This window comes from Strongylocentrotus purpuratus, unplaced genomic scaffold (genome assembly GCF_000002235.5).
Source record: "Strongylocentrotus purpuratus isolate Spur 01 unplaced genomic scaffold, Spur_5.0 spur5_scaffold_4, whole genome shotgun sequence".
Lineage (NCBI taxonomy): Eukaryota > Metazoa > Echinodermata > Echinoidea > Camarodonta > Strongylocentrotidae > Strongylocentrotus > Strongylocentrotus purpuratus.
The window spans coordinates 35,866,618-35,887,688 of NW_022145610.1; the positions used below are offsets into that span (position 1 = coordinate 35,866,618).

Below are 21,071 nucleotides of genomic sequence, written 5' to 3' on the forward strand. Positions count from 1 at the left end.
TACTAGAACAAAAGCATTCCCCCCCCCCCTTCAAATCAAATAATTTCAGCAATGTAAAGATATATCCAGTTTAACATACTGTAAGCCTTATACAAATCTTGATATCCTACCTTTGACTGAGTTCCTCTAGATATAATCCACTGAGTGACATGTTGATTTCCAGTGTCTTGATACGGTTGTTGAGTCTCATCAGTACTGACTCCTTCTGGGTTCCATGAGGAAGAGGGCCTAACCCGGATAAACTTGAAGCACTTGGAGAGAACGACCCATTTCCTACATCTGGTGTTGCAGATTTACTGTTATTAGTCACAGTGGTTGATTTCTCACCAAGTGTGCTAGATGGTGAGACCTTTGTTGACTCATTCATCTCAAGTTTTGGCTCTTGTAATTTGTTCGAAACATTCTTATTTGCACCATTTTGTTCTTTGGTATCAGCTGTGGATTGGGGATCTTTATCCGTAAGTTGTTCTGAGACATTACCATTAATTTCAGATTCTGATACATTTTGGCTAGATGAGGTCACATCTTGTGCAGCATTAGCTTTGGCAGTATCTTTCTCTGAGGTCTGTCCTGTAGGCTGTTCATTTTCTTCTCTTTCAGACCTCTTAAGTGTTTGGATTGGAGGAGCAAGATCTTCTTTATTTATATTTGATTTGCTTGGCTCAGTTGCAGAAGGTTCAACATCATGCCCATCAATGCTACTGCTTTTCTCTTTTGTGCTTTCCTCTTTGAGAGAATCCACAGTCGGTGGGGCCGGAATGGGTTTAACAATGATGTCAGATTCGCTCTCTTTTCCTTCCTCATGAGTGCTATCAGTCTGACCACTAACATCATCAACGACTTTCTTTGTTTGTTCTATTGGTGTATGCAGTATCTCTTCAGTCTTGGTCCTTGTTGCTAATATGTCTGACTGTGGGGTCTCACTTGGCTTTGTGGCACCTGTTGGTGTCTTTGTTGACAAGATAAGCACAGGAGGAGAACTGGTTTCTATTTTTTCATCTTCTCCATGGTACATTTCAGGTGGAGTTGGTTCTAAAACAATAGACGTCCGAATACTGCCCTCTATTTTTGCTTGTGTATTTTCTATCTTGGTCTGAATCACTTCCATGGGTAACTGACTGGGCAAAAGGAGATTGCTTGTCTCCTCTACAGTCTCTTCTTCTGGTTTGATAGGTTTAGGACCTCGTCTTAGTGCCTTGCAACATATGAGAATGGATCCAGCAGTCTGGGCAAAGAGACTAAGACAGCAATGTTGAGACATAGTGGAGTAGTTTTCCTGAAAGCACACATCTTGTCCATTGCATTTGTCATTGTGAGTTTCATTGAAGTTCTCATTGTCAGGGTCTTGAGTGTCATCCTTTGTTATGTCATCAGGAAGGCTTCTGTCAATGAACAAAGAACATGAAACTCAAATTAAAAAGAACTGATCCCTCATACAGACAAATATTTGCTTTGTATTGACTAGATGCACTCTTCTGAATATCATAATACACAAATTTGAATCAAGTTGCCCTGGACTGTCAAATCGCAAACTTTTGATGTTTTGAATACAGCCCCAAAATGTTGTATATACCTTTAGTAATCTATCTTGATGTAAAATTGAGAATGTTTAAAATTGAAAATACTTCAAAAATATAGTATTTATGGAGAAAAAAACCTAAAAATCTATTCAGAGCACTAAAAGCAGAGAAAAAAAAACTGCTACTTTTTAAATACGTTTAAGATTTGAAGACTTTGCCCAAGGTAATCAATCAAAATGAATTCCAGAATTTATAAAGTCCACCCGGAATGGAATCCTCGTCAAATGCGTGAACACAAAACAACATAAGAAATTGTCTGAAATACAAAATATTGATAACGCTGTACCGTTTAAAGACCATCACCACTACTGGGCAAGAAGGGATTAGACCACACAGAGAGCCATCAAGGTCACTGTGACAGGTGGCTATCTCATTAACTCAGCTCTCATTTAACATAAGAAAAAGAGGATCATGGGGGACCAACAGGCACCGATTCGGGAAGTTTTCTATATAGAGGGAGCAAGTAGCTACAAGTATGGCAGTGTGCCTTTAAGGCTAATATGAAACTTGATCTGAAGAAGGGTGTTATATCAGATATACCGACCGAGATGTCAGTAAAAGAAATAGAAACAGAACTAAAGAGTCAAAAGGTAGTTAACAATCCTAGTTAACATGAAAAGAATAGTAAGGAAAAACCGAAAGAGGGAAGAATTTCAAGAATTGAATGTGTAGTCCCAACTCGCAGTGTAATTTTATCATTCGAAGCAACAGAACTTCCCGGATACATCATTCTTTGCTTCCAAAAAATAAAAGTCATATACCTCCAGTTCCCAGGTGTTTAAACTGCCAAAGATATTGGCCACACCATTGCTGTTTGTAATCAGAGACAGAGATGTGGAGAGGAGCATAGTTTTGACGATTGCATAAAAAAGGACACACCCAAATGTGTAAATTGTGGAGATGAACATTCCACTGCATATAATGAATGCAAACAAGCACAAAAAACACAAGAAGTACAAAAGATAAAAATTCTAAATAATCTCAGCTATGCTCAAGCTGCTCGCAAATTGAAAGAAGAAAAAGAAAATATGCATGCGCAAGCCCCTATGCCAGGTAAAAACTTCCAATAATCCACAAACCTCTGTAAACACAGTAAAGCAAAACCACCCACCCCCCCCCCCCCCAAATCGACAACTCTCAAAGACAGATCCTCCTTTGCCCCAACACCAAGATAGGCAGACAAACAAAATGACAGGGCGATTGAAATGGTATCAATTAAAATAAGAAAACAAATCAAGAGTATGAGCAACCATCCTCTGAACAAAGACGTGAACGATTGTTGGCAGCTTAATATTCTTGGAGGTACCAACTCTAGATTAGCCTTTGGACGTAGAACCAAGGATTTTATTTCAACACACCCTTTTGGCAAATGCTCTCTCCCCATGTGTCATCTGAGCTAAAAGAGCTTATAAAGAAAACAGACGTCGGAGAGCCAGGCTAACAATTTGGCTGAGTTGAGAAACTTGTCACAACGTAGCGTGTCCGGGTTGGTCCTTGGACGTCCAAAGAAAGCCGATATGCCTTTTGCTCGGCAGCCACTGACCTCTTCAACATTAAATACAAAGTTTAAAAATCCAAATAATTCAAATCTATATATTCAAAAAATGAAATCTAATTTGAAAAGAAAAAAAATCATAACAGACAGGCGAAGATATTCACTCCTAAATGATAAACGCCTATTAACCTAAACAACAACAACAACAACATAATGGAATTTTAGGTATACGCACCTCTCCATCAATATCTCATCTGTAGCACCATCAGTCATGTTATCAGTGTAAGCATCTGTATCTGACTTGGACCCTGTTAAAACTTTGGCAGCTTTCTCTGCAAGCTTGAAGATAGCATCCTTAGCATTTTCTAGTATACCATTCCCCTTTAGATCTTCAGCTAATGGTGTTGGATGGACAGGCAGCACATCTAAGGGAAAGTCATTAAATGATATTTCATTCATATTGAGAACAAATGTTGTTATGAAGGGTTTGGTGTCACAGACAGATTGAAGGACAGATGTGAGAGAATCTCTCTAATGGAAGTGCAGTTTGACTTCATTATCAAAACAGTAATCTGTAATACAACACAACATGACAGAAGGCAAGAATAATCACAAAACAATAATGAAAAATACTTGGTCATAAAAATAAATTTGTTAGTCATTCTAGCATTTTTTTCAATGAGACAAATGTGCTCTGATGGAACAGTACAAAGTGCATCATCAATTATTCTAAATAAAAAGAAAAACTATCTGGACGTGAAATTGAAAATGGAATTTAAATTGAGAAAATGTTTTTCATGAGTTCATGCCTATATTGTTCTAAAACTTTCTATAATTTGGTCTGCCTTCAATATAAATGTGAGGAGTATCATCCAACTTACTATGCAGTGAGAGGGTAGAAGATCATGATACCTGCTTTACATGCCACTACAATAACAGACCAGTTCACGGATAGCACATTACTGCACTGACCCCGAATATCCACAGATCTTCAAACATGAAGAGGTCCCACTTTGTACATTTTGAAATAATCACTCCTACAGTGATGGAGGTGCTACATAAATAGCCTTTGTTTCCCCTTTTCAAAGAATACTTCCACCTGTGTATCATGTAGTGCATAAATGAATAATGAATACATAACTTCATGAGCATGTATCCAGTATTTTGTCTCCTTGTATTTCACAATTTGTTCTGCAATGACCTTTATCTGCTCATGTTCAGACTGCAACCGTGAACTGGCTTATTGTAATGGTCTAAAGAGGCATGTGTGTAAATAGAGTACCGAAGCTGTGACGTCATCAAAAATCTATTTTTAGAATTTCTCAATTTTTTCTTCATATTGCGAGAGAACATGAAAAATAATGTCCAAATGTCGAAAATCAATTGAATATGTTAAGTATTGGCTGAGATATGACCATCTGAATAAATATACTCCCCATAGGAACTCAGTGTTATATGCTCTGGCTCCTAATGGTTAGGAGCCAGAGCATATAACACTGAGTTCCCATAGGACATATATTCATTCAGATGGCCATATCTCAGCCAATACTTAACATATTCAATTGGTTCACGACATTTGAACATTATTTTTGATGTTCTTTCGGAATATGAAGAAAAAATTGAGAAATTCTAAAAATAGATTTTTGATGACGTCACACTTCACCATTCTATAGAAGGGCAAAATAACTATACTTTGCCACCCTTCTGGCTCTCAAAGAGACGATACCTTTAATATAAACAAAGTCTCTTACCTTGTTCTGTTGGAGTCCCTGAGTTGACTCCCTCTGCATCATCTATTTCCTCCACCATGCTTGTACCAAACACCCTAAATAAATGAAAAGACAAGCAAATTATGAATATGTCATTCATTTTTTATTGGTTATTTGTTTTGTATGGACTTTCTATATCTTTCTGCAATTTAATATCCTTAATGCGATATATATAAAGCTTCTTGTCTCTGTTCAATGCTCTTATTTGATTTATACAATTAATTATCTGCTTTGATAGACTAATAAACAAACACTTGCCCATCAGGGCCAACCTATGTCACATAGATGCCGTGTCTGGAACATTATACTCAAGCAATGAAGCAGTTTGGAATTGTTGGTCCATGGTGAATACACAGTTAAAGAAAACTCCCTCAGAAACCCTAAACTAATGTGCAACATCTTACAAGAAGGAAACCAAAGGATAGCATTTGAATCTATGATGTATCTATTTCCTCTACCATACCGGTGTGTTGGCTCAGTCAGTAGAGCGTCCGCCTCACAACCGGGAGGTCGTGAGTTCGAACCCCGGCCACGTCATACCAAAAGGCGTTAAAAGATGAGAGTTGCTGCTACCTTGTTTGGCGTTCAACAATAAGGGATAGAGCAACGTCGACCTTGCGCTGCTCAGTGGCTGCCAGGCTCATGATCAATTAGGCAAAAAGAATTTCCTTTTTCGGTTTAACTTAATAAAATTTGAAGCGGACTTTAAAAGATTATTATGTTTTACCAAAGATAGGTAGATAGAAGGATTGAAAGGATTGAACTGATGGTTAATTAGAGACTGACCTGAGTACACTAAGAGGACAAAAATGTTCTGAGCCAAAGAAAGTAAGCATCTCAATCTTCATGTACTTAGCAAACATGGTTTCTTCATTGAGAGGAAAGTTCTGAAGAGACCTCTCATCTCGAGCTACGAAAATACCCAGTTGATGCCATTCTCTCACAGGGTACCTGATGAAAAACAAAAGAAAGAAGAAGGGAGAAAGAAAAAGAAAGCAAAATGCAGGGCGGTTTAATGATACTTATCACTGTTAGTTCATTCCTAATTACTCAGATACCAATTGCTTTCAAGGAATTTATTCTGAAAATCATGGTGCTCGCATTTATTTTTCATCCCTTAAAATTAACAATACATGTCTTCAAACACTGATAATTGGATAAACAATACTCTTTACCTAAATACCAGCTATACAACTAAGCTGATGAATAATTGGATCTCTCATTGATTAAAAGGAAAGAGAACTTCAATTTGACATTTTTCAAGACATTCTTTCCCACGGCAACACAAGGACTGTCACTTTTTCTTTCATTTGTGAAGCATCATCAGTACCCTACTTGTACACTCTCATTAATGTTTAAATGAACATTTTAAACAACCTGCTGTTTGTGGCTTTTAGTCATCAAAATACACAATTTTCTGTGATCTACTATGAGACCACATGTTTTTAAGGAATGAAAACCTTTTACAAATTTGGACCCCTCAACAAATTCTTCAAACTTTTCTACTTGCAAAACTCTCCAGTTTTACAAGTTACTCATTTGTCAAGTTCTAGATCTTTGAAATAACTCACCTGTCACTGATAGAAACTCTGAAGCTTTCAGGAACACATGAGAAAAGCTCATAGTTGGCAAGCTCTATCAACTTTACTTGGATGGGCTCACACAACTCTACAATAAACCTGGTGAGAGAGACAGAGAGAAAGAGAGAGGGAGGGAGAGAGAGAGAGAGAGAGAGAGGGAGAGAGAGAGAGATATATATAGAGAGAGATATATAGAAAGGGAGAGAGAGAGGGGGTACATAGAGAGAGAGAGAGAAAGGGAGAAAGAGGCAAGGCCAGGGAGAGAAAGGGGAGCGAGAGAGAGAAAGAGGAAAGGCCAGGGAGAGAGAGGGGGAGTGAGAGAGAGAGAGAGGCAGGGCCAGGGAGAGGGAGGGGGAGCGAGAGAGAGAAAGAAATTTTGGAACAAAATATCATAATTAACACATACATTGCACACATTGCTTCCACCTTTTGATAATTCTGCATACTACTGAGCTTTGATACCAAGTCCAGAAATCTACATTAAACAACAGTTAAAAAGATTCATATACCAAGATAGACACTAATTACGGTACAGTTCTTAAATAAATGGTAAGTCAATTTAAGGCATACATTAGGAGAATAAATGCAAATTTGACTATAATGATGTACTGAAATCCCATAAAAGGGGCTTTCTTATGCTTCAGTCACATTTATGGAACAGATACCAGACCAACACTAAACCAAAAAAGAAAAATTACATTATCTCAAATATCATATAGTTTTTTTCATTATCAGTCAGTTTTGCTTTGGTTGAGTGGTGTGAGTGAGATATTATGGAATTCCATGAATACATACCAGATGCTTTTGGCAGAGCAAGGGTTAATCATATAGATATCCCTATTACTGTTGAGAATAGCAGAAGCACTCTGGGCATCAGGATTGGTTCCTAGGATCTTGGAACCACAGTCAGCTGATGCATGGTTCTTACTGTTTTCATTCAAATTGAACTTTGGAGATGGAACAGGGTTCCGCTCACCTTGGCCTGTGCAGAATTAAAGTGAGCTTTTCTTAATTTTTACCATTTAATAATCATCATCGTCACTGTCATCATCATCATCGTCGTCGTTGTCATCATCGTCATCGTCATCATCATCATCATCATCATCATCATCATCATTATCACCATTGTCATTATCATCATCATCACCATCACCATCACCATCACCATCATCCTCATCACCATCAACATCACCATCACCATCAACAACATCATCGTAATCATTATCATGACTTGTAAAGTAGAATAAATGAGTAATAACTTATTCAGCTCAAGAAAAATACTTTTGATTTCAATATTGCTACGGGTCATATGTAGCTAGTTTTTATACATGAATATAATTTGCTTATATTACATGTACATATACAGTAAATGTTCATGAGGTTGTCTGTTTTATGAATGGTTGCGTTTCAAAGTTTGTGCAAGTCAAGCTAAATGTTAAGCCCTTTTCATTCATGACTTGTGTCAAGAAACTTCCCACATTCTTTCAGGCATAGGATATGGAGTATTGTTCTCAAATCAGACTGAATGATTTAATGAATAAGAAATAAAAAAAAGGACCTACCCAATTCTCTATCAAAGTCTTCTTGAGCTTGCTGTAACTTCTTCTCCCTCCACTCATCATACGATGGCATCTCCTCAGTTTTGATTACAACAGTGTCTGTCACATTAGACTTTGTCTCTTCCTCGGTACCGTCTTCTTTAGGTTTGACCTCCTCATCATCAGACTCCACTTTAGGCTTTGCCTCTACGTCCTTCTTCTCCTCTTGATCTTGCTTTATTCTTTCATCTTCCTCATCCTTTGTTTCCCTCTCTTTTTCTTCTTTTTCAACTATTTCTTCCTTTGTTTCTTTTGCTCCTTCAACCTTTTCTCCTTCTGTTTCCTTCTCTTTTTCTTTTTCATCCCCTTTCCTCTGTGTTTTGTGCTTCTCTTCATCTTTTCTCTTGACCTTCTCATCTACAATGTCTATCTGCTGATCAACCGTTGATGTCTCTTTTCCTTTATCTTCACCATCCTCTGTTGTTTTGATGTCACCTTTTTCTCCAAGGGCTTCTGTACTTAACTGTTCTTTTAATATATCCTTCTCTTCACCCTTGCTTGTATCTTCCAGTTTCTCATCATCACTATGCAGTTCAGAGTTCAGTTCAGACACATCTGCTGATGCATTTGTTACTTCTTCTTCTGAAATTTTATTGACCAGCTCTGTCTTGATATCATCTAATTCATCCTGATCCAGCTCTATCATGGCATCTATTGATTCTTCTTCAGGTTTGGATGCTTGATTTGGATCTGGATCGGCATCTAGATCTAAACTTGATGTTTCATTTTTGTCCATTTTATCAGAATCTAAAGCAATGTTGTTATGTTCCTCTGCCTCTTCTTGAACGACATGTGTTTGTTGTTGGAGATCATCCACAGCATCTTTGGTGTTGCTTTCATTATCAGGCCTGCAAGGTGAAGGAGGAGATATTGAGCATGAACTGAAGATAATTACAATTATTTTGAAATAGTAACACTTCTATGTGCTGCGCCTAGAAACAAAGTATTACCGTAACCGCACCCCTCTTTTTCGCCCTAAAAAAAAAAGAAGAAAAAGATAGAACCTTGTGGTATGCCATGTAATAGAAAAAAAATTGGAGGAATTATTATTATCAACTACATATTGAAATCTATCAGAAAGATTACTTTCAAACCAAGATGACAGACAAATTTGAGTGTTGTTCTAGTTTCCGAGTGGTGAGTCAACACACCGATTACCGAGCTGGGAAACATTGCCGGGTATAGCACCAGGTGGAGGGGCATAAATCAAAACTTAAAAAGTGCAGTTAATACACCGTTAATTACGGTAGGTGCATTATAAATGTGAGCTATTATTATTATCATTATGGTTGAAATTAAAAGGGAGAAGTCAAATTTAATATCATTTTTCACATTCTCTCCTAAGTATATGGGTTGCTTGCTTTGAAAGAATGGGCAAGAGTATAAGGAGTTGACATTAGTAATTTTACCTCAGCACTTGTATATAAACATTAAATTATTTCAAAAGAAATACATGCAGGTTGAGAAAATAAAGAATTAGGGAAAAGGAGTTGTCAGAATGTCAGGTTTCATATTTATGTAGATAAGTAACAAAACGATATCTGCAACATTAAAGATAAGCTTGAGTTCTGGTAAAAATAAATTCTCACAGAATCGAACAAAATGTATATAATGATTTTGGTAAAAAATGTATAGGGGGTGAGTAATGAGCATAGAAAGATAAAGAAATCGAGGTAAGTAGGCCCAACACCATGTTCTTAATAGTCACTACCTGCAAATGAGAGATTTGGTTTTTATTGAAGATGATTTCCAGGAAGTTTTCATGATTTTGTTTTTATTTACTGGTTCAAACAATCAATCTACACTGTACTGCAGGATAAACAATTCTGAATGAATTATGGCCATGTTCTCTCCACACACGATTCCCATACTAAAGCTCAAGATTAACTTTATCTCTGTCCTTGCATAAACAGAGTTCTGCACACATGCATGTAGCTTTAAATCAACCAGAATACACATTGTTAGCTAACAATGACCTGCATTTGCAAGATATTTCAAAATGCAAAGAATATCAAAATACAGACTGCAGAAGTAGCACCCTGTGCAATGATAACTTACCCTGATGTATCATGTTGATGCAGTTTGACCTCAGATGACCTTTCTGTATCAATGTTAACAGGTGTTGGGTCAATGTCATGGCTAGGTTCACCGTCTGATAAGCTGGGGTCTTTTTCTCTGCAAAACCAAGACATGAAAACAGATGTGAAGTATTCATCTGGAACCAGACCAATATTTCTTTATTGTTTTATTCTTACATTTTGTGTTCATTCACTATCAACAAATAGCCAGAAGTGCAACAAGTGGCCCAGAATAAACTTCAAGTTTTATCTCTAACTTTCAAGTGTCTTTCAACAGTTTTTGAACATGTAGGCCTATTTGTCCTGGTAGATAATAGGATCCCTTCTGTAAAATGAGTGTAGTCAAATTACAGATAGAGTACACATATAAGGAGGCTTTCCACACTGTAGCATTATAAATCCATACTTATATTTTTGTTTTTATTTTTCTTACAGTGTCCTCTGTCCTCACATAATAGCCATCAACTGGTCTTTTCAATCAATTTCTTGTCCCATGCATCCCACTTCATTGCATCCTTTTAAGACATTCTACAACTATAAAATGTGAAGGTAGATCATGATTTCAAGAATAAATTAATATGATTTCCAATATCTCTGATAGATAACTGTTATGTGGCTAATAAAGAATTGTGGTTAACATTGAATTACAGTTTGGTTATGCTGGTATCTTACAAGCAGATATATTTAGGATTTAGATTTAGAGACATTATGGCCATCTTTCACATTTATAAAGTTTAAGTTAAAACAATCTGATCCAATGTTAACCACAGTAAAATGAAAACGATTTGCATAATTTGCAATTCACAATACATATATTTCAGTGACCGTGAGCTGATATGCAAAGAGATCTCATAAACAACATATGGCCAAGTCTTAATACATTAGAAAATTCATGTTATACTTGAAATATGTACGACTTAGAAGTGAAGAAATATTAAGATTTGAAGTGAAATACTACAAACTACATGTATTCTGCAAGTCTAGATGAACTGTGTCTGTGAATGATGGATGTCAAACTGTGAAATGTACTTCAAGTCAGAACCATACACATTTCCTCAGTTATTTTGTTTTCTCATACTGTAGTTTCACTTAACAAGTGCAACAAGTGGCTCTGAGAGTCCAGAACACATCATAAACATGTTACAGTAACAGATCATCTTTATTGATGTGTCTCCTAATAGTTTTTAAATCGTATTCAATAAATGCAATCAATTTTTGTGTGTGGACATTCCCTTTTTTTCAATCCCTTAAAACAACAAAATCAAACATCATTCACAATTAATTTAAACTTGTTGAAAATAACATGCTCAAGTACTAGTACTGGTACAAGTACAGGTACATTCCTTTAATTTCATTGTTATCTTCGTACATACAAATGTAGCTGACGTACATCACAGTATACAAACAGTATTTCACTTTTAAGGAAATTAAAATTCTTATTTCTGTATGGGGGCAACTGTAATAAAAGTTTATTCAATAGATTATAAGTAATGAGTAAGGATCACTACAAAACAGCACAAACACCAAAGTTTTGTTCTGCATTCCTGACCCCCCCCCCCTCCCACGTACCACCCCTTTCCCCTACCAAGCTCTGTCATAACTGGGTTGGTGCATAGGCATACATGTAACTACTTGCATAATTGCCTTATTGAGCAAATAATATATGAATTTGGTATGTCAGAAGCACATACAAATGGTCAAGAGAATGTAATACCTGTAGGTCCACTTCCTATTCTGCACATTTTTACTTAGGTTATTCAAAACAATTGACAATGTCACACTTTTGGTTGGCAGCATCCTCCTTGTTACTGACCAACATGGGCTCTATCAAATTTATAAAATATTGACATTGTTCTTCCTCATCTTGTAAAGCTCGAGAAATAAAAAAAAACATATAAAAAGTATGATAATAGAGGTTGTACACAGAGCTCAAAACACATCTGGCTATCTACCAGCAACCATGGTTATGGTTCATTTTAAAGAACTGATAAAAATCATATGCCTTATCTTGTAATAGAGTCATTATAATGACTCTATTACAAGATAAGGCATATAATCTTATATGAAGATGGAAATAAATGAACAAATGAAATGAATAGCAAGAAACCAGACAATATAATGTAAAATATCCACATCACTTAATTGTTTTATACCTTGTCAAACAATTTACGCTCACAATACAGTATGTGGGAAAGCATGCAAGGGGTGACATTTATGTAAATATGCATTTATAATGACTTTGAGTTCAATCAATATTAATGCATTAGATTGCTAATGATTGATAGAGCAAATATTGTGGGTTTTAAGCCAGAAGGTTTTTTTTATAACTCATATCATTTCATACATTGTTAATATTACCCATCTAGCTTCAGACTCTGACTGGCAATGTCTTTACATAGAGAGGACTTACTAGCCTGGCAATACATGCAGAGGGCCCAGATATATCGAATACAAGAATGAATTTCATTTTGTAACTGTGAAGAGCTATATTTATTTCAAAAGGTTTATAAAGGTAGTATTGGCAGGTAACAGACAGTGGTCTAGCTTGCATCTGAAAGATCCATGGTATGAAACCATGCTGATCCCTATGCTGCCCTTGTTTCTACAATACACACTCTGGGCGACAAATGCTCTGTGGTAAATTTCCTACATTTTAACTAAATTCCTAACTTCAAACAGTGACCAGACACTTTGACCATATCAAGGTAGATAAGACAAACTTGGTTATACTGTACTGGTCCACCGATTAATGGAACACAGAGTGTCAAGCTTTTCATTCTACTACCAAATTACTAACTACTGTTAAAGGAAAATAAATAGCTGAAAAGAATCTAGCCATTAAGCGGAACTGAGAAATTTCTTTCATGTTGACATGATTCTAATCCTCACCTTAAACTTTGCAAAAACTCAACTAAAACCCTGTTAAACCGACATCTTTGACAAAATAACGTGCAGAACCTATAACGTGCAGAGCCTATATACAGTGTAGTTGTAAAGCAAGAGCAAATGTTGGGTTAATTACCACATCTGAAATTACTCAATCTCTGTTGAATGAATGACACTGTCAGGAAAAGGGGGAAGGAAAAATAAAATGTCAGGAAAACACTTCAAAGCCCACCCTACTCCTTTCCAACAGAACAAGTCTGGGAAAGATCAGTGGAAGGAAAACAACAACAATTTACAACAACAACAGCATATAACACTGAGTTCCTATAGGAAATATATTTATTCAGATGGTCATATCTCAGCCAATACTTAACATATTCAATTGGTTTTCGACATTCAGACATTATTTTTTATGCTCTTTCGGAAAATGAAGAAAAAATTGAGAAATTCTAAAAATAGATTTTTATGACGTCACAGCTTTGGTACTCTATAGTGATGTATGCATAATCTATTATCAGGCCCTGGCTAGCATGCATGCTCCACATATTTGTAATCCTTTCATCATACTAGTTAGCTTGAGGTAGAGGAAGCAGATATATGCTGGTAGTTCTAGCAGTGTGTTTGCATGATGAGGACCAATACTAAATAACAACTTGAAAATGGCTTTTAGTGGGAATATTACGACCATTAGTTGTCAAATCGACTTAAATGACTGCAATCACTTAAGTAATAGACTGATTTTCGGACCCTGGTACCAAATTGTTGTATGTTTTGTGCTGCGCAAAGATTCGATCAGTTTGATTTTGGCCATTTATTTTGTAGTGGGTTATTGATGTAGACAAATGCTCATGCACCTGTTACAGCTCATTTTATGTACATGTATGTTATTACCAAAGAAAAAGAAGGCAGTCAGCCACTCAATAGTGTCTGACAGTGAACTCTAGAAAGCTAATGGCTTCCTTGCATAATTTGAATAAAAGAACACGCTCATATTTAAATTTCACAAATAGGACAAACGTGACATATTCATAATTCTTGCAAAGTTCTACAGAGAATTTGATGTTGGCTGCAAAATGTACCTTTAACATTATATCATCATCAATTGAGTATGCTCGTACTTGAAAACAATGATTTTCATGACAAACCGTAGACTGATTACAGTCTAGAGGGGACAAAAACTGATTTGAATGAAGAGCAAACAAGTCTCAGTTCATATTTGTAGCATATGATGCGTGACATGTATTTCATATTGGTAGGTCATGTTGAACAGAAATTATGTTTCATCCATTTTCCTACCATAACTTAACCTGTGTATTGTGCAATCCATATTTGTCAACACACACATACACATGAATCATATGTACAGAAATATACATGTAACTATGTACATGCTATTTACTCAAGTACTTCGGATTCGACCATATTCATTGAATATAGAAAGAACCCCTCTCCCCTCTATGAAAAAAACCAATTATAAAAATTTGCACTTAGGCCAATTTAAAGTATGTACATAATTGTTTTTCCCTTCATTGTGAATTAGACTGAATTACACTGCACCTACATGTAGCTGCATCAGTTCCAATTAAATGCCAATCATATTGTGACGACACAGTAACAGATGTTAATCCATTACTCTTGATTATTAAGCAATTGCTATTCTTTCCGCTACAGGGGTTTGCCAGTCAAACTTGAAAAATAATGTGTAAATCTATCAAAGGTGTATGGCAATAGAGTAACTGAAACAAGGTAAGCTGTTGAAATGGCTATAACAGCTGCTTAGCATTGCATAATAAATCAGATCCTGATTCATGTTACAGGCTACTACCAATCACCAAAACAGCTGGAATTTACAAAATCAACCTTAAAAATGTACTTAGCATTCTATAGTTGAAGGTTTACAGAGTATGAAGAAAATAAATGATAACACAATACTTGCACTGTCCCAACTTGGCTTTTGTGAGGGCCCTATTTCTTGTGAATGCATACGCCTACAGTTAACAATATTCTGTTCTAGTATAGCGCATATTAATTCCCTATGCGCTTCCAAAGAGCTTTGGAAATTATTACCCTAGCTTTACCTCCCGCAGTCGTTATCAGCGCACACTGCATGTCAAGGACCTGGGTCGAGTGTGGAAAATGTAGATTAATGGCTTGCCAAAGGACATTTTTGCCGCGGCGGAACCCGAACCGCGGACCTTGTGATCCACAGTCTAGTGACATATCCAATCGACCACGACACCTCTATATAAAAACGGATGCATTGATTAGCCTACTCATTTTTCACTTTAATGTTTATTGTAAATGTATCTAAACTTACAATATCTCTTTATAGAAGGAATATTCAATGCTCACATTTTAAAATAAAAGCGACATGGAACCCTTAACATACAGAGCTAAATAATTGTTGGTAATTAATACACTCATAGGAAAATATGAAAGAGAATCCTATTTGGGCAAATTCAAGGTAGAATGACCCAAGCATAAGGCCCTCTTATTCACCAACTTTCCCTAACATAGCTGAAAGACAAGGGAGATGTTTTGAAAACTATTTAATCATAATATGATTAAATATATAGGGATTTTGATTGTCATATAAATCTCAATCATGTACTGTAGATGTAATATGAGACTTTTAGTGACAATAAATATTTTCAGAGTACCACCTGTATACAAATGTTTCTTGAACACTATCATTCAAAAGGCTTTCATCGAAAGGGTGCGGTGCGGTGCGGCGCGGTGTGGTGTGCTCAACGCACCCATTCGATAAAAGAGGGGGGCCTTTTCTCGAAAGGGTGCGTTGAGAGCGGAGTACCGTTTTAACACACCCTTTCGATAAAAGCGGGGGGGCTTTTCTCGAAAGGGTGCGTCGACTAGTCTTTCGCATCAGTCGTTTAAAATGAGGATCTGGGACAGAAGGTAATAGTTGCCAATTTAAGTATATCGAAAAAGTATTAAATAAAATGGAATGGTTGTTGTTGTTGTTGTTTTAGTTTTAAGGGCGTGTGTCATTCAATTATGAATATTTACGTGTTGATGGGGGAGACAGAGAGAAGGAAAAAAAAAGGGAAATTAGAGATAGGGAAGATAAAAGGAAAGAAAGAAGAATAAGAAGAAAAGAGGGAAACTGGGGGGGGGGGGGCGAAGGGCTCTTGCCTCCTCAACCCCCCCCCCCCACCCCGCCAAAAAAATAAATAAGAGAGAGAGAGAAGGGAAAGGGAAAGGGAAAGAAAATATAAAAGGAAAGAAAGAAGAGGAAGAAGGAAAGAGGGAAACGGGGGAAGGGCGAAAGGCTCTTACCCCCCCCCCCCCCCCCCCGCCAAAAAAATAAATAAGAGAGAGAGAAGGGAAAGGGAAAAAAAAGAGGAATAAGAAGGAAAGAGGGAAACGGGGGAAGGGCGAAGGGCTCTTGCCTCCTCCCCCCCCCCCCCCCACCCCCGCCAAAAATAAATAAGAGAGAGAGAGAGAAGGGAAAGGGAAAGGGAAAGGGAAAGAGAAGATAAAAGGAAAGAAAGAAAAGGGATAAGAAGGAAAGAGGGAAACGTGGGAAGGGCGAAGGGCTCTTGCCTCCTCCCTCCCCACCCCCCGCCAAAAAAAATAAGAGATAGAGAGAGAAGGGAAAGGGAAAGGGAAAGAGAAGATAAAAGGAAAGAAAGAAGAGGAAGTAGAAGGAAACGGGGGCGAAGGGCTCTTGTCCCCCCCCCCCGCCAAAAAAATAAATAAGAGAGAGAGAGAGAAAGGAAAGGGAAAGAGAAGATAAAAGGAAAGAAAGAAGAGGAAGAAGAAGAAAAGAGGGAAACGGGGGCGAAGGGCTCTTGCCTCCCCCCTCCCGCCAAAAAAATAAATAAGAGAGGGAGAGGGAAGGGAGAGGGAAAGAAAATATAAAAGGAAAGAAAGAAGAGGAAAAAGAATAAGAAAAGAGGGAAACGGGGGAAGGGCAAAAGGCTCTTACCTCCCCCCCCCCCCTCCCGCCAAAAAATAAATAAGAGAGGGAGAGGGAAGGGAGAGGGAAAGAAAATATAAAAGGAAAGAAATAAAAGGAAAAAGAATAAGAAAAGAGGGAAACGGGGGGAAGGGCAAAAGGCTCTTACCTCCCCCCCCCTCCCGCCAAAAAATAAATAAGAGAGGGAGAGGGAAGGGAGAGGGAAAGAAAATATAAAAGGAAAGAAAGAAGAGGAAGAAGAATAAGAAGAAAAGAGGGAAACGGGGGCGAAGGGCTGTTGCCTCCTCCCCCCCCCCCCCCCGCCAAAAAATAAATAAGAGAGAGAGAGAGAAGGAAAGGGAAAGAGAAGATAAAAGGAAAGAAAGAAGAGGAAGAAGAAGAAAAGAGGGAAACGGGGGCAAAGGGCTCTTGCCTCCTTTTTTTTTTTTCTTTGTCTTTCTTTCCTATTCTCCCTCTTTTTCGTTTTTCTCTTTCTTTCTTTTTCTTTTCCTTTCCCTCTTTTTTCCCCTCCTCCTTTTCTCTTTTTTCCCGACGGCAGCGCAATTTTACCGACAATATCCTGACAGGTGGGGGGGGGGGGGGGTGTCGCACCCCCACACCCCCCTTTGGAGACGCCCCTACCTACGCCACTGTTGGCGACCACAAGACTATCAATACAAATTAAGACATATTAATGAAGATTCTTTTTTAATGTTGCAGAGAGATAAGTATTTTCTCTATGAACTTGTTTAATGGAAGGATAATAAATAATATTAAAAACATGAATATTTTAGCGGTATAATGATGAGAGAGATGATTTAAGTCATACTTTTTTTCAGTAGACTTGAGGGTGGGGGGGGGGGGTCCCCCCCCCCCCCTCAGATCTCGGCCGTTTCACGGCCGATCGCTGCGAAAATGTGCATGCATGTCAAGTGAAGTGTATAAAAAACTATGGTAATTTCAATTTTTTGAAAAATTCACTCATTTGCATATTTATGGTAATTTATGCAAACAAGGTCAGAGAATTCACATTTTTACCCATAAATCATATATAATTCATATTCAAGCGTTCTTTTTTACTACATATATCCGTTAGAATAATAATACGATAACAAAGTTGGAAGAGCCAGTTTATCCCTATGTTATCTCTTGTTTTGATAATTTGTATTTATGTATTATATTGTTTTTGTTGTTTTATTTCATTTCTAACTACAATTCAACTATTTTGACCCAAAAACAAACACATTAACTTGAAAACAAGACCAAATAACCAATGTTTTCTCTTTTTTTAAAGGAATAATTGGTATTTCCCTATGTTTGGTACATAAATCATAAAAATGAGCGATTTTAGGGCCGACATGCAAAAACAAAAGGTCACGTGACTCCCCAACTATACGTCCAATTTTCAACAAAAAAATGTTTCAAAAGATGCGTAAGACTCGAAAGAAAAACTTTATATCTGCCGCGGTTCCGGAGTAGTCGCGAAATTACTAGAGAGCACTAATCTTTTTTGGGGGCCCTCGAAAATTTGAAAAATCTTACCCCCCCCCCCCTTGAACGCCAGGAAGGGGGGGGGGGCCTATCTCCCCAAAACGGTAAAATTAACGTGTTTTTTACACATTTTTTTCAGAAGCTCAGGGGTATTAAACATCAAAATTAATGTCGGATGAGCATAATTTTATACCTTATTTGTGACAGTGGCAGGACACAATTTGGTGTTGGGTCCAGGGGGCAGAGCCCCCAGAAGCTCAGGAGTTTTGTACATTAAATTATTATTATTTTATACCTTATTTGTGACACAGGGGTCACGAATTGGTGTGGGGTCAAGGGGGTAGAGCCCCCGGAAGCTCAGGGGTTTTGGGCAATAAGTAACGGTCAGATGAGCATATTTTTATATCTATTTGTGACACTGGCAGGACACAAATTGGTATTGGATCCAAGGGGCGGAGCCCCAAGAAGGTGAGGGGTTTTATACATCAAATTATCGTCAGATGAGCATATTTTTATATCTATTTGTGACACTGGCAGGACACAAATTCTTCTTCCTCTTCTTTCTTTCTTTTTATCTTCTCTTTCCCTTTCCTTCTCTCTCTCTCTCTCTCTCTCTTATTTATTTTTTGGGGGGGGGGGGGGGGGGGGAGGGGAGGCAAGAGCCCTTCGCTCCCGTTTCCCTCTTTTCTCATTCTTTTTCCTCTTCTTTCTTTCCGTTTAGATTTTCTTTCCCTCTCCCTTCTCTCTCTCTCTCTCTTATTTATTTTTTTGGCGGAAGGGGGGTGGGGAGGGAGGAGGCAAGAGCCCTTCGCCCTTCCCACGTTTTCCTCTTTCCTTCTTATTCCTCTTCTTTCTTTCCTTTTATATTTTCTTTCCCTTTCCCTTCTCTCTCTCTCTCTGATTTATTTTTTGGCGGGGGGGGGGGGGGGGGGGGGGGCAAGAGTCCTCCGCCCTTCCCCCGTTTCCCTCTTTTCTTCTTCTTCCTCTTCTTTCTTTCCTTTTATATTTTCTTTCCCTCTCCCTTCACTCTCTCTCTCTCTCTCTTATTTTTTTTTGGCGGGGGGGGGGGGGGGAGGGGGAGGGCAAGAGCCCTTCACCCCCGTTTCAATCTTTTCTTCTTTCCTTCTTCCTCTTCTTTCTTTCCTTTTATATTTTCTTTCCCTTTCCCTTTCCCTTCTCTCTCTCTCTCTTATTTATTTTTTGGTGGGGGGGGGGGGGGATGAGGAGGAGGCAAGAGCCCTTCGCCCCCCCCCCCCCCCCCGTTTCCCTCTTTTCTTCTTATTCTTCTTTATTTCCTTTTATCTTCCCTTTCCCTTTCCCTTTTTTCCTTCTCTCTGTCTCCCCCATCAACATAGTAATAACGTTAGAGACCACTCTGTAATCAAGACCATTCCATTTTATTTAATACATTTTCGATATACTTAAATTGGCAACTATATACCTTCTGTCCCAGATCCTCATTTTAAACGACTGATGCGAAAGACTAGTCGACACACCCTTTCGAGAAAAGCCCCCCCGCTTTTATCGAAAGGGTGTGTTAAAACGGTACTCCGCTCTCAACGCACCCTTTCGAGAAAAGCCCCCCCTCTTTTATCGAATGGGTGCGTTGAGCACACCACACCGCGCCGCACCGCACCGCACCGCACCCTTTCGATGAAAGCCCATTCAAAAGCCCTGTGAGAGCATGATAATTGCAATGTTTCCTGTATGCAGAGGAAATAAGCTTAGAACCTTATCATATTAATAACAAATAGCAACCTTTTTATATTTAGAGGTATAGAGACTTCAAAAATCTCTCTCTCTCTCTCTCTCTCTCTCTCATTGTTCTATCAAGCAGGTCTATTAAGACAGATCTACATGTACTTGTGTTAAGCAAAGGTACTTCACAATGAATATAAGCACTGGGATCTATCTTACCTTATTATATCTTCATCGATAGGTGATCTCTCTGTTCCCTCATCACTTTCTAACAATCCATCGTTCCCTTCTTTAACCGCATCTTTGACACTTAAAAAAAGGTAAGTGAGAATGACTTTTTAAGAAGCTCACACTTTTTCAAAATATCGATAATGACCATTGATTAAAAGTTACTTGGATGGAAGTGGAAAATGAAAAAAAGGACATAGAAAATTATTAATGAATTATAAATTTTAAAAACTGTAATGCAATTCATGACATCATTAGTTCATATTGTTGAATATGAAAAGCTAATATCCATATTTTTTGCTTTCCACAACCCTTTCCATTTTTTCTTTATTATCCTTTTATAGTCTCCAATTGATTAATTTGTATGAACAATGTATCAAAGTAGAGGTTTCCTACAGAACTCTTACTGTAACTATAGACTCAAAGCAGTTGGTGTTACTCACGAATCATACAATGAGACCACACAAGATGCCCCCATATAGCAGCCTTTTCACACACAGCTAAAATTCATCATTTCCAGAGATGATTAGAATCACTCAACAGTTTTAAACATGTTTATAGAAAATTTTTCCCAGTGTGAACATCGTTTATACGATGTTGGGATAGATACGAAGTCGCGATGCATACGCCACTAAAAGCAGGCTGCTGATACGAAGTTCGTATCTAAAGAGCTTGACATTTTGTGTGTGAAAGGTTTTTCGTGTTTAAACATGTTTAAACTGGATGGAGCGACCGCTCTGTTTGATATG

General features: G+C 37.8%; 1 protein-coding gene across 2 annotated transcripts in view; it reads right to left on the minus strand.

Annotated features, from left to right (window-relative positions):
• LOC754542 (SUN domain-containing ossification factor) overlaps window positions 1-21,071 on the minus strand; it is a 49,975-nt gene that overhangs the window by 9,095 nt on the left and 19,809 nt on the right. For both annotated transcript variants that reach the window (XM_030998240.1, XM_001186094.4), the window contains exons 5-13: window positions 20,314-20,403; window positions 10,081-10,197; window positions 7,987-8,870; window positions 7,220-7,406; window positions 6,416-6,523; window positions 5,631-5,795; window positions 4,827-4,900; window positions 3,311-3,500; window positions 111-1,382 (exon numbers count right to left, since the gene is read on the minus strand). In XM_030998240.1, the coding sequence (XP_030854100.1) occupies window positions 111-1,382; window positions 3,311-3,500; window positions 4,827-4,900; window positions 5,631-5,795; window positions 6,416-6,523; window positions 7,220-7,406; window positions 7,987-8,870; window positions 10,081-10,197; window positions 20,314-20,403 (3,087 nt within the window). The remainder of the gene's footprint in view (window positions 1-110; window positions 1,383-3,310; window positions 3,501-4,826; window positions 4,901-5,630; window positions 5,796-6,415; window positions 6,524-7,219; window positions 7,407-7,986; window positions 8,871-10,080; window positions 10,198-20,313; window positions 20,404-21,071) is intronic.